Raw genomic sequence first — 14,427 nt, 5'->3', positions numbered from 1 at the left:
CTGAATCACTGTGTTCTAAAGGGTCTAGAGCAGTAAAAGCACTAAGTGGTATCAGTTCCCTTTTCAGATGGTTCGTGGATACGTTAAGGGGATTGATGGTTCCTGGGACTCTAAGTCATTCTGCAGTCATTATAATCAGCCCTGTTGAAAGAGTAATCTCCTCAATCTGCTTGCCCACTCAGATGCTCCCATTGTGACCATTTCGTTTGCTCTGCTGCCTCATCTGGGCCACTTCAATTTGGGCGGCTGCTCAGCGGTCAGGTGGAGTCGGGCCACTTTCCACAGCCATCTCATCTGTGGCCTGTGCCTCCACATCCAGGACCAAGAGTCCCCCCCAGGATGCCCAGTGAGTTAGTAGCTTGTTCTCTTTCTACACCTCAGTGATGGACTTGGCAAAGGGTTAAGAAGACATCCCTTTTATCATTCAGCAAACTGAGTGCCTTTACTGAGCTAGGTGCATGCCCTGGGGGAACTAGCCCTGTTTGGTGACTTAGTTAGACCTCTGAATCCCTCTACCAACCCTCAGTAGCTGTCTGGGAGACTGGGATTCTATGGACTCTCCTCTATCAATGATATTGGGGGTCTTTTCCACAAAGACCAGCCTTGTTTTGATGGACAAAGTGCCTCAGATTTACAAATCTTACCCCTTGCAGGATCCTCTCAATTGATCAAGCCCCATAGCTCCAAATGCCGTCTCCTTGATTGATGTTTAATTTGGGGATCCACAAGCGTCTAGAGCTACCAGTTGAATTTGGGTACCCAAGGGCCACAAATGGGCCCCCCTCACAGCCCGACCCCTGACAACCAACACCTTTGAGACTGAAGTACCACTGCATATACTGCTGTCCTCTGCTCAGGGCATTCTCCCTACCAGCTAGGCCACCCGGCAAACCCCTACAACACCTCATAAGACCTCTTCGCTGGTCTCATCTCCTTTTATTAACACCTCCTCAGCACCCCTCCACACACACCCAAGCCCACAAGCAAATCATTTTTTCATCTGTTCTGCTCTTGTATCTTACCTATGCCCCACCGCTACAAAAAAAGCACACCTTCCTCAAGACACTTGACTGCCACCTGCTGGAGAGTTGTCATCATGGCTCAACAAATATCTGCCACTTCTAAACCCCCAGGCACCTCTGGAGTAGGGCAGTGCATTGCTTGTACAGCTGTAAACATGGCCTGCCTGTTGAATTGGTCATGCTGTCATGTACTTATTAAAACACTTGTCTCTCTAGCTGGACTGAGGACATCTTGAACGTAAGGACTGCTGATTTCTGTCTTCGTCCGCATTGTGGCTTCTGCTAGGGGCTAGAGAAATGCTTATTGAATGATCCTTGTGCAAACACCTGTTACCTTAGGTTCGGGGTATCTGTTGTCATTCAGTGAAGGTTTTCTAAATCTATCTGTTGCAAAGCAAGGCTCCCCACAGGCTGTCAGAGTAACCCTGGAGGTCAGACAGGACTTGCAGTGGGGACAGGGCCCCATCAGCCTCTCACCTCTGCTCAGAGGCACCACCCTCTGAACAGATCAGAGCATAAACAGGTCAGAGCAATTCAGCATTCATTCCCTCTACAGACATCAGGGCAGGCACCATGTAGTGAAGAGTGGGGCCAGGGGCCATCTGCCGTGGCTGTTTGGGCTGGGGAAGGAGAGCAGTACTTCTGGAGCATGTGCTGTGCTCAGGGCCAGCTCCCTGTAAGTAGGTTGTGGGAATGCAGAGGTGGCAACTCAAGCACCTCTGCTGGGGATTCGGAGTTTTGTGGAGAAGTAGATCAGTAAGCACACGGATACCAGATAGGGTTGTCAAGGATATTGATTCACTGTTGTCCCTATTTTCCTAAGCTCGCCACATCATGGAAGGCTGCTACCCAAGTGACATTCTGGGGCTTCACCAAGTGTTTTAACAGAGCTCCACCCAGCTGTCACAGTAGGGGTAACACTGTAGGCCAGAAGGAGAGGCAGGCCTTCCCTGGGGTCCCATTTTAAAAAGGGGGAAGTCCTCTGTTCTTTTACAACACTTGTTCTCCCCAAGCCATTCAGCATAGTATTACTTAGGTCCCATAGAGAGAACCTTCCAACAGATAGCTCTCCTTGCTCAGGCCTGTCCTGATGAACTCCCTGATATACTTCCAGGTCTTAAAAGAGTGAGAGCTGAGCATTTCCCTCTCTGCCCTGGCTGCCGGGAAGCTCAGAGATAACTTGTTTGCTCAGTTCCTGTAGCTTTCCTGACCCAGGATTTCTTTTTCTTATAAATTCTCCTTGTTCCTTTTCCAGGAATGCTTGCTTTTTATGTTTTGTTTGTGTTACTTTTGTCTCTGTATTATACTTTGGGGGGTAGTTTTTGGAGGCAGGATTGGCAGCAGCGTGGTAGAAGCACCAGCAGTAAAGCTGGACACACCTGGGTTTCATCCCCACTTGCTAGCTGTGTCGTTTTAAGTAAGATAAGTTGCCTCTTCAGTTCTTGGTTCCTTGAAAATTGGGATAATGATCATAATGAATGGATAGGTTATTGTGAAGATTAAACTTGTTTATTGTAAATGCATTGTTTCCTGTTCCTGCTCTTGGATCAGGCTTGATCTGTGGCTGTAGAATCCTAGTCTTAATTTCCTTCCTCCTGCCTGTGTCTGTCAGCATATGATGAGTTGTACAATAGTAGTGACTAGGGGACCAACCATCCCGGTTTGTCTGGGACAGAGGGGTTTCCTGGGATGCAGGACTTTCAGTGCTGAATGGGAAGGTCCCAGGCAAATGGATGAGTTGGTCACCCTGGTAATAAACAATCTCAACATCTCAGTGGCTTACTGTAGCAAAGGTTTATTTCTTCGTTGTGCTACTGTCCATCCAGGGCCTTGGCTAAAGGAGGAGCCTCTATCCAGGAAGTTGACGGTCGTGGGCACAGACAGAGGAACACATGTTAAAGGTCTTTAGAAAGTTGTGGCTATCACTTCTGCTCTCATTCACTGGTCGGGGTCAGTCACATGGCCAGGTCTGCCACCAGGCTGTGCAGAACCTTCCCACTGGGTGGGGCAGCTCAGCCTGGAACACTGATCCACTCTGCCAGGCTCACCTTTCTCTTCTTTTGCATTTTAGGGTGCTGGAGCAGGGACCAGGGAAAGGAGAGAGTCACTTGGTCTGGATTGGGGGTCTTAGATGTGATCATCTTCCTGTAGATGGTCGGTCTGGGCTTCTTAAGGGGCAGTGTTCAGCTTCACCCTGCTCTGCTCAGAGGAGCAGCTGTGTCTCCTTTGGACGCCTTCTAGTGGTTGATGCCCTCGCCTTTCTCAGCTGCCAAGGCCTCTCTCTATAGGGCAGGCTGGGCTGTGACTTCTCTTCCACCCTCCTTCCTCCTTCCTGTGGAGCCCCGAGATCCTTTCCCCATGCTCCTGGGTGGAATGGAGGGTGCCCTCACATTCTTCCAAGGCATCTTGCGCAAGTCCCTCCATGCCCTGCATTCTCTGGCGGTCCAGCATGCCTCCATCTCACCTTTGGGACTCTCTAGCTTGGAAGTGGGCACACCTGCAGCCCCTGACTCCAGGACCACAGGCCAGGCTCTCCCCAAAGCATCCTCACCACACACCATGTGGATGGCCAGGTCAGGGAGGCCCTCAGAGCCCACCCTTGGCAAGGGTACCCTCTCAAAGGCACCTCTGTTGGAAGTAGCCCAGAAAGAGGCTTTCTTTTTTCTTATCTTTCGTTGTTTTATTTATTGTTCTTGTATCTAAGAACACCTTCTTGAGCAGAAAACAGTTTTCCAGAAATAATGTTAATTAAGTGTCACAACTGGTTTAGCTTCCTTACCTTGTCTAAGCATGTAAGAGAGGCTCTTGAGGCTGGGCGTGGTGGCTCATGCCCATAATCTCAACACTTTGGGAGGCCAAGATGGAAGGATTGCTTGAGCCCAAGAGTCTGGGCAGCATAGTGAGATCTTGTCTCTTCTAAAAATAAAAAATTAGCTGTGTGTGGTGGCACATGCCTGTAGTCCCAGCTACTTGGGAGGCTGAGGTGGGAAGATCACTTGAGGCCAGGAGTTCTAGGTTGCAGTGAGCTATGATCACACCACTGCACCCTAGCCTGGGCAACAGGGTGAGACCCTGTCTCAAAAAAATAAAAAAGGGTTTTTGATTTTTGTTTTGCAGAAGTACCAAAATCTATATTAGCATTTATTATTATTATTTCTATAAAGTAAATTTGAGTATTGGGAAAATTGATCAGAATGAGAAATTTCATAGGGAGTTTAGTACTTGAAATTTGGATCCTTCATCTAAATTTCAGGGAAGTCAGGGCTGGGCATGGTGGCTCACGCCTGTAATCTCAGCACTTTGAAAGGCCGAGACGGGTGGATTGCTTGAGCCCAGGACTTTGAGACCAGCCTGGGCAACATGCAAAGCCTCCTCTCTACAAAAAATATAAAAACTAGCCGGACATGGTAGTGGTGCACACCTGTAGTCCCAGCTACATGACAAACTGAGGCAGGAGGATAGTTTGAGCCCAGGAGATGGTGATTGCAGTGAGCCGAGATCATGCCATTGCACTCCAGCCTGGGCGACAGAGCAAGACTGTCTCAAAAAATAATTAAGTAAGTAAATTTCAGGGAACTCAGAGAACGAGAAAGGACATGAAGTTGTTCATTTATTTAGCATTTGTTGAGTACCACCTGGAGTGAGGCATGAGATCAGGCACAGGAGACGCCTATAAATAAGGCCCTACCTGCCTGAAGCTTATGGGAGGTGGGGGAGACACGCCCACAAGCAGAGAATGGCCGCAGGGCGTGAAGGAGCCTGGGCAGGAGCTGCTGCAGGCGAGCCAGGGAGAGAGGATACAGCTCTGAAGGCTTCTCCAGGAGGTGTGCCCACGGGCACAGGAAAGGAAAGCAGGAGTTTATCAGGTGACTGGGTGGTTGAAAGGAGCCACACCTGCAAGAAACGTGGGTCCAGCAGAGGCAGGGTGGTTCTGGGAACTCTTGTCTTTTAGTCTGTCGGGGGTCTTTGGGCAGCAGATGGGAGGTTGGGCTGAAGACTAAGCAATGTTTCCTGCTGGGGGGTTTGAACTTTGTTTGGAAGACTTAGGGGGAACAGTGAAGCTATTGCAGTGGTCTGAGCAAGGGGCTGTCCCGCCTCTGACCACAGTGGGGAGGGGATGGGGCTGGAGAGGACAGCAGACTGAACAGAGGCAGTGACAAGGAGCTGGAAGGAAGTGGCTGGGCCCATCCCTTAGAGGGCTGTGTGGGGGCTATGTGGTGTGGGAGGGAGAGAGGAAGGAAGCCCAGGGTAGGTTCTGGGTTGCTAATTTGGGGGCTGGGAGGATAGCGTGTGACCTAAACAGAATCAGATTTAGATGGAATTACGTATATTAAGCCTGGGGATTTCACATCCATTTGCTGCTGCTTTACCAGTTGAGGCTCAAGAATGAGAAGCACAAAATTTCTGGTCATATTATTTGCATGTGCCCAGACTGGGGTTAACAGAATCCGACAGTGAGGGTTCCTGAATCAGACTGCAATGGGGAATGAATGCCTTGGGAGGCTGGAAGCAGTTGTATTCGCAGATACTCATTTGGAGATCTCTATAACGATTGAGGCAAAGATACCCCAAAGACTGCAAGAATTAGCCAATGGAATTTGAAATGCCAAAATTTTTGCTTCAGAAAGGTCAGGAAAGCCCCATTTAAAATCTAAATTTTGCCATCTCAAGGCAGTGCAGGGATGGATTAGGAGGATGTGGGGTGACCCTTTTCTTCCTTTCAGAGCCAGTTTCTGCCAGACACAGGAATCCTCCACGTGAGTCATAGGGTGAAGAGGAGACCCCTCAGTCCTTTCAGTAAGGTGGGAGGGCAGCACTGCCAGGTGGCTACCATGAACCCTGTTTCAGAATTTCTTTCTTAACTTCGTGTGTGCCCAGATGCACTTGAGATTCACTGATGTTTTCTTTAGACTGAGGAGCTCGTTTCAGCAGTTAGTTTCAGGTGTTGGCTCTGCTGGCATTATGCTTCGGCTTAATGTTTTCTGAAGACTTGTTTTCTGTTGTTTTTCATTGTTCTTGTTGTCTGGCTTCAGGCCACTACCTTCAACCTAGCAAGAGCTGAGTGGTGTCTTCAGCAGTGAGGTAGCTTCTGAAGGCCACCACTCTCTTGCTGTGTGACTTTGGCTAGTTTCTCCACCTCTCTGTGCCTCAGTCTCTTCTGTAAAACAGAGAACACAGGAGTGTCTCCCTCATAGAGTTACTTTCAGGTTTCAGTGAGTTAATCTACATGAAACAATAAGGATAGAGCCTGACACAAAATCACACTCAACAAGTTTTCACAATTATGATTACTTGACCCAGTAGGAGAAATAAAAAACACAACTAACTTCCTTCCAAGGACATGCCCAAGAATCCAGTTTTAGTAACTTTGAAGGCATTGTTTTGCACAGAAAATATCTCCTGCCAGATTTTTTCACGTGTTTGCAGCTTAGCTTTAACAAGGGGCTGAAGGACGGCCAGGCAGCAAGGGGTGGTGAGTGCCGGTAGAGTGTGACGAGCTCGCCCAGCCTTCCTCCCTGTAATTAGGAGTCATGAACCATCTCCACCGTCTCCCTTAGCTAATAAAAGATTTTTACATTTACTTACCTCAAAGTGACCTGTCTGGGTTTTCTTTTCTTGTGGCCCCCACTGTAGGTTTTTGGAAGAAGCTGACCGCCTGAAAAGAAATTATAAAACATGAAAATCGCTTTGAGGTGACCAATTCCAGAGGCCCCTAACTCCTCCCAAGCTGGATCTGGGGTGTAAGAACTGTAACTTCAGGTAAAAAAGTAGTATCCCCTCCCTGCCTCCTGTGAACTCATGATTATTGGTAGCTTGCATGGCAGTTCTTCCTTTAGGAAGTGTAGTTTCTTCCAGGAACTCTGAAACTTGGGATATTCCACCTCATGTGGTTGTTTGGCTGGTCAAAAAAGGGAGTGGGGGATTCTGGAGGTACTTTATGTCTGCTGCGTGGCCCAAGGGGGCCAGGGCTCCATAAATCACCAAGACCCTGAGGGCAGGGCTCTGTCCTCATTCCTGGCCCTGCTTCTGTAAATGTTAATGACAGAATAACAAAAACAATGTCACCCACCCAACAGGGCCATTAATATGATTAAATAATCATGAAATACTTCTTGAAGGATAAATCGGAGAGAATAGGAAATTTCTGAAAATAAAGAGCGGTAAGAGAGTATTTGTTCTGCTAGCTATTGAAATGTATTCTAAAGCACAGTCATAAAAACAGTATGGTACTGTGATGGAAATAACTAGATCAGAGGAACAGAGTAGAGAGTCCAGAAATAGGTGATAAATCAATAAAGGTATATTTCAAGTTAGTGGCAATGGGATGTATGAGCTAGCAAATGGTGTTAGAAAAAAATCTCCTATCCATTAGAGGGAAATAAGAAATTCCTAAGCTTAGGTAGTATATCAAAATAATTTCCAAATAGCATTAAATTAAAAAGATCATTAAAATCTTAGAAAAAAGAATATTTGTATTATTTTGGGTAAGAAAAGGCTTTTAAAACATGTCACTTTTGGTGCCACATACAAATATCGTAAACAAAGTTAAAAAGCAAAAGGGTGGAAAAAGTGTTTACAACATCAATGATGAACAAAGCATTAATATTAGTATACAAATTTATTCTTTGATTCAATATTTATTGAGCACTTAGTATGTACTAGAAAGTATTCTGGGCACTAAGGGCACAAGCAGTAAATAATGTCCCTGCTCTCCTGGTACTTACACCTTGATGGAGAGGACAGCCAGTGAATATGGTAGATTATTGTAGGTCACATTTTGATACGGGCTAAGGACAAAACATTAAGTAGGTGGCTGGGCTAGGGAGGCTTGGCAGGGTTTGCATTATATGGATGTTCAAGGGGGCTTCACTGATGGAATGACATGTGAAGAAAAAGGGAAAGTCATTGAATGTTGAGCTGATAGCACATTTGCTGTTTTTGGAATGTCGAGCTGATAGGATTTGCTGACGGATTGAATGCAGGTTGTGAAAGAAAGGAGTCAGGGTGGCTTCTAGGTTTGGGGCCTGGCAACCAGAAGCATTGACATAGGAATGACTGAGAGGTTTGGCTTGGAGATAATTAGAGTTTTGGTTATGGATGTTTCAGTTTAACATCTCTCTTGTATATTCAAGTGAGGATGTCAGGGAGGTGGTTGGCCATACAAATCTGTAATTCAGGGTGACATCTAGGCTGGAGATATAAATTTGGGAATTGTTACAGTGTTGATAGTATTTGAAAGAATGACACTAGCTAGAGCCCCTGGAGAGTGTGTGTAGATACAGAAGAGGGCCCAGGACATCCATGGGACCCTCCCTTAGAGTTGAGGGAGATGAGAAGGAGCCAGCCAAAGAGAGCAAAAAGGAGTGACCACTGAAATGGAAGGAGTCCCGCAAGAAGGGGGATCTCCCAAGCCAAGAGACAGTGAGAAGGGCGAGGTCAGCTCTCCTCTGGATGTGCTGATGGGCAAGGAGAGAACTGGCCATTGGATCTAGCAGTGGGGAGGTCACTGATCAACCCAACAAGGGCTGTTTTATGGGAATGATGGGGAGAGAATCTGATTGGAGTTGGGTTATTCAGAATAAGAGGAAAAAAACTGGAGACAGAGAAATGGGACAATAGCTGGAGGAGGATGGTATTCAAGTAAGTTTATTTTTCCCAAGATGAGAGTTATATAACTCTTGTTTTTACCCAAGTGGAAATGATTCAGTAGCGTGGGGAGACTGGATGGTGCAGGATTGGGCTGGGGTGAGGGTTCTGAAATGGTGGTCTCGAGGAGGTGGGAGAGGTAGAATCCAGGCATGAGCTGGGGAAGGGATCCTAAGTAGGAGCATCTAAGGAGGTGGTGGGTGTGCACCTGCCTTTTTTCTCAGTTCACTAAGAAGCAGAGTCCTCAGCGGAGAATGGAGACTAAAGAGATGATGGAAGTTTGAGGAGAGAGGACAAAGTATGAAGTCCTTCATAGCAGAATGAGAAAATAAATGGCCAGGGGAACGAAGGATCGCTGGGCGGCATGCAGGCCTCTAAGGGGTATTTCTCCAGCCATGTCGTGTTACACAGGTGAACACGGGGTAGGAGGCCATTGTGGTAGAAAAACAGGACATGAGCAGACACAAGGTAAGACAGAGAAATGCCTGTAAAGAGAAAAGCAACATCAGTAATAGCTGAAGAATACAAGTAAAAACAATGAGGTTTTCTTTTTTTCTCTTTAGACTGGCAAGAACTCTTGTTGGGGATAGAAATTATTGTCGCTTTTCTGCAGCACAGTGTTACAGTATGTTCCAGAATACAACGTGTGTCCCGTTTTGACCCGTCAGTCCCACCTTTAGAAATTTATTCTAAGAAATAATCGCTCAAATGCAAGGAAATATATGCACAAAGATGTTCACCCCAGCAGTGCTTATCAAAGTGAAAAAATGGCAGTCATCTAAACAGGAGGCAACTGGTTCACTTATCTGTTGGCCTAACAGTGATAGTGGGAAACAGTAGCTCACACTTACCCTCCTGTTTTGCAGATGAGGGAAGTTGGGTCCAGAGGGGGGTAGTGACAGCTCCAGTCCTACTCCATGGAGCTCAGACCCCCTGGCTGTAGGCAGGCACCCTGCCCAACCTCTTCAACTGGGCTTGGAATCAGAGTCCCTCGCAAGGCACTTGTCAAGCCCCTTTCAAGGGCTGGTTTGCTTAATGCTTTTAAAATATGAGTTCTCAAAATGTTTTGCAAATTTGTTTACAATGTCTTCATTTCATCATTCATGGCTTTCCTTGCAAAGGATGCTGACAGTGGGGGAAAACAGGCCGACTGCCTGGGCCGTGATAGAGGGCACCATATTTTCCTGATTCCCAAGTAAGACTTACAGTGGAAGAAAGGATATTTTCTGCTTTCTTACAGTGTTTACAAAAGTCATAACAGGATGTGAGGACGATCTGGCTGCAACATCTGTCACCCCATTGGTTGCTAGGGTTGACTGGGATGATCTGGCTGGTTAGGCGGATGTCCCATTCCTCCCTCACCACTCCATGTGCGTCCCTCCCAAAGCTGCATGCTCAAAAAGATGACCATCCCTAATAGAGAAGGACCGGTCTTTGGTCAAGGGTATATGAGTAGCTGCACTCTTCTGCTAGGACCTCCAAACAAGCTCTCAAAAGTCATAACAGAGATACGAAGATAATAAGGAACTTGCATTTATTTGTTTCCTTGATCATGTTTATTGATTAGAAGAAAATAAAATTAGCAGCCAGGCGTGGTGGCTCACACTTGTAATCTCAGCACTTTGGGAGGCTGAGATGGGCAGATCTCTTGAGGCCCAGAGTTCAAGACCAGCCTGGCCAACATGGTGAAACCCCATCTCTACTGAAAATACAAAAATTAGCCAGGTGTGGTGGTGTATGCCTTTAGTCCCAGCTTCCCAGCGTTTTGGATGGCTGAGGCACGAGAGTCACTTGAACCTGGGAGGTGGAGGTTGTAGTGAGCTGAGATTGCACCACTGCACTCCAGCCTGGGTGACAGAGTGAGACTTTGTCTCAAAACAAATAAAAAATTAAAATAAAATAAAATTACCTTTGTTGGTGGAGAAAAGGGAGGAAAAATAATTAGCATTGTCAGAGAACATCTGGGTTATTTGGTCCCCTCCATGGGAACCGCCCTGGGTTTTCACTCCTAGAGTGTCTGGTTCTGGTTTAGTTTTTCCATGCGACAGCACAGGGACGGAGAAGCTGCTCAGCTTCTCTAGGCTTTTATGTCTTCACCAGAAAAATGAGCGGGTGGGCTTAAATTTCCTACAAAAACTCTTAAAATAAATATGTTGCTCTTTCCATTCTATCACATGCCTGTTCTGGGTCCGGGGGTGTGAGAGATGTGTTAGTGCTGCTGTAAACCAGCCCCGGGTCTCCCCCACCGCCCCCCCACCACCGCCAAACCCCCAAGCACCACCCTGGGTTCTCCACCACTTTTGAGAGCTCATCAAAATAAACACGCCTTTGTGCCTCTTGTAACAATTCCAGATCATCCAATGGCAGACCAGAGAATGGACATTTCTTCAACCATCAGTGATTTCATGTCCCCGGGCCCCACCGACCTGCTTTCCAGCTCTCTTGGTACCAGTGGTGTGGATTGCAACCGCAAACGGAAAGGCAGCTCCACTGACTACCAGTAAGGCCTTTGGGGCATGTCTTCCTCTTGTTAAACTTGGTGTCAGTTCTCGGGCATGGAACATCTAGCAGCCAGCTACTGTTTCATCCTGGAAAAGGGGATGGGGATAAAAAACCCAACTCTAGGTGGTGACACAGTTGGTTTTTGGCTTTACCTTCCCCTAGTTTGTAAGCAAGAAGGGAGCCTTCAGCACTGCTGAGGCATTTAACTTCCACCTCCTGTCCCCAAAATGTTCTACACCCAGAGAAAAAGAACAGCCTTAAGGCCAAGTTCTGCCTTTTACCCCTTTCTTCCTCTTCTTTCTTTGCTCCTTTGAGCAAGAGGGTTAAGTCTATGGGTGTCATCTCAGGGGGTTCAAAGAGAGCTTTGCCCGAGGGCCTCTCTGAGGAAGACAGCAAGTGTCAGGTGCTTAATGAATGTTTATGGAAGGAATGAGTGGAGGTCCTCTCTGAAAACAATTTAGGAACATTGATATTGTCCTTAAACATTATTTAAATTAGTATGAACTTGTTATGTTAAATAGTATTTTTGTTTATTTTTAGACTTGATGACTTTTCGTTTGAGTAAGTAGATTTTCACACTTACAGTCGTCCCTTCTATATATTTCCATCACCTAGGGAATAAGGCAGTGTAGAATATTCAAAGGCACATTTTGTTTTGCCGAAGCACCTGCGTGGAGAATCTTACCCAAATGTCCATTTAAGAGGTTTTCTTTTGTTTAATGAGGGAAAATCTCCGAGGAGGTATACCCCCTACAGCAGATGTCCTTTCTGCTGAAGTTCACAGGTCGAATTTGGGGAGCACAATGGCTGGAGGTCAGATGCCCACTAGGAGATGCTATGATTAATATGTAAGTTATCCCAGATGATTAAGACAGCCAACACCCAGGGGCTGGAGAGTGGGTATGAGGGCTGTGAGGGTGTTCTTCCATAGCAGTAACTCCCCAGCAGAAAGACTGCGAGATGTTGGCCACAAACCCTTTGTCTTGAGCAAGCGCTGAGGGAGCCACTGATGTGTTCTAAGGCCTCTGTCCTCTAGACCTGTGGGTTCCAGCCTGGTCACCACCCAAGATTTCCCTTGTGGACTCTGGTTTGCTAATCTTCTGTAATTCGTGGAGACTCAATTAATTAAGCAACCGTAATCCCTTTCACTATCATTTTAATGTAACTGAAGTCATCTGTGACTGTCAGGCAGCGCTTTTTCTCACCTGAGATTATCACCTGGCCTCAAGGAACAGATAGAATTCTAGACAAAAGGGAGAGGGGAGTTTTTGTCTTTCTGTGAGGCCTGCGTGATCTCTGAACTTTAGAACTAGCTGGGGAAACCCTCTGCCTGTGAGAAACCCCAGGGCGTCTAATTGGGAACACTGTTCTAGAATGTCCACAATATGATCCAGTGCTCCTAGAAACAGCTATTTTTGCCCTTGGGATTACATTGTTTGAAGAGCCATGATCTCTCCTTTCCTGTGGGATAAAGGAAAAGGAGAGAGGCCCAGTTGGCAGTCCATGCCCTCCTGATAAATGTATGGATTGGAGAAGGCGGTGAGGGGGATTTGGAACTCCTTCCTCTGGGGATTTCAGTCTGTTTTCTTCTACTGAACCACAGGATGCAACAAAACTTGGATTTCTGGAGTCTGTGAAAGGGAGGGAGATCCTTGCTGTGACCCCAGGACCTCTGTGGCCCTCAGCCCCACTATATCCCTCCATCCCAATTCCTAAAATCTAGGGGTTCCCACCTACCTGAGAAGCAGAATATTTGGCAGTAGTGCCTTTGAAAAGCTGCCTGGGGCTCTGCTCAGTACTTTGTTGGTACTTTAATTCCACCCTCCTCACTTCACCCCTTCCCTGCCAAATAGATATGTATGCACATTTATCTTTGATGCTCAATATGTTTTGCACACGGAATAAGCTTCATTTATCCAGAAAGATGGGGGAGAATGAGAGGTTATAGATATTTCGATCCTATGGTTAACTAAGCATCTTTATAAACACTACATATTCCCAATTTTCAAACAATCAGAATATGGTAAAATATATGTTAACACACAAACTCTTTTGAGATGATAACTTTTGTTTGATAACCTGAGAAGCTGGTCCAGGTTTTATAGTAAGTTCAAGTTAATTTCCGTTTGTTTGTTTTACCCTTATTATACATCATTAATTGATACTGTGGCTGTTCGAGCTTTATAATTGTTTGGTTTCTGGATAAATGAGAGCCTTCTGTCTTACGATAAGAAGCTCTTCTGTATGTCTTTATTAACATGCAGTCACATTCTCTTTTGTTTTTTTCAGAGAAAGCATGGACACAGACAAAGATGACCCTCATGGAAGGTACCATGAACCTAGTAATTTGAACTTCAGCATCCTTATAGCCATTTTCTTTGCACTGTTACACATTCTATTACTTGGGGCAGCACCCATGTCCTCAACTGGAGATGAGCAAGGAGGCCGTGAGCCTGTGGGCTCACCCTGTGTCCCTCCAACCCCCAGTCCCCTTGTGTGTCTGCAGAGAGATGACAGGATCAGGCAGAAGAAAACAGCAATGTGTAACTTTGCCATTCATCTCCAGAGAATTATGTTTTTATCTTTTGCTTTTTCCTCCCCCCAGGTTAGAATATACAGAACACCAAGGAAGGATAAAAAATGCAAGGTAAGCTTGGACCTCATTTTGTCTACAAAGCGTCCTAGTTCTGGTTGCTTAGAGAGCAGCTGAGGAGGCTCTGCATGTTTGGTCCTGTCTGTCTAAGAGTCCTGTTGGGCACTGTCACCTCCTTAGGGTACAGGCAGGTAGTGGGCCTTGGCCAAGGTGGCCTTCTGCCCTCCATGCTCTCCATACTGGGCTGGCCTTTACTCTTTGCTGTCTAAGCATCTTTAACCTGAAGTGGATTTGAAGGTAGCAGAAATCAATCAAGGCTCAAGTTTTTCCCCAGTCTTCAGCAGAGAATGTCTTCCTGACTGGAGCACCCTCCACAGGAGACATGGCTCAGTGATTTGGTTCCTGGGCTGGGACTCACCTCTGACAGGGGCCCCTGTTGCACTGCGAGTTGCAACTGAATGCACCACATGGGGCACGCTTGGCGTCTCGAGTAGATTCTCTGCCTGGGTCCTTCCAGCCTCCAGCCACACTTGCTGACCTCTTCCCATTGGGTCCTCAGTTCTTCTGCCGTTAGTACCAGGCTGTGTTCTGAGGCTGCGTCATGACAGACTGATACAGGGGGCTGCAGAAATTGGCTGCCCTAAGGCTTCTAGCTCTTCCCTC

General features: G+C 46.6%; 1 protein-coding gene across 13 annotated transcripts in view; it reads left to right on the top strand.

The window, feature by feature from the left end:
• BMAL1 (basic helix-loop-helix ARNT like 1) overlaps positions 1-14,427 on the top strand; it is a 110,691-nt gene that overhangs the window by 65,916 nt on the left and 30,348 nt on the right. For 4 of the 13 annotated variants that reach the window (XM_032166560.2, XM_032166565.2, XM_032166552.3 and 1 more), the window contains 3 exons: positions 11,022-11,169; positions 13,461-13,499; positions 13,777-13,818. In XM_032166560.2, the coding sequence (XP_032022451.1) occupies positions 11,030-11,169; positions 13,461-13,499; positions 13,777-13,818 (221 nt within the window). In that variant the 5' untranslated portion in view covers positions 11,022-11,029. Of the gene's footprint in view, positions 1-159; positions 347-6,656; positions 6,783-9,232; positions 9,295-11,021; positions 11,170-11,811; positions 12,020-13,460; positions 13,500-13,776; positions 13,819-14,427 lie in introns of those variants that run through there. The other 9 variants (XM_032166556.2, XM_032166557.2, XM_032166558.2 and 6 more) reach the window with 5 other exon arrangements.

The sequence above is a fragment of the Hylobates moloch genome, unplaced genomic scaffold (genome assembly GCF_009828535.3).
Source record: "Hylobates moloch isolate HMO894 unplaced genomic scaffold, HMol_V3 SCAFFOLD_11, whole genome shotgun sequence".
Taxonomy (NCBI): Eukaryota; Metazoa; Chordata; class Mammalia; order Primates; family Hylobatidae; genus Hylobates; species Hylobates moloch.
This window is presented reverse-complemented; position numbering and strand designations above follow the sequence as displayed.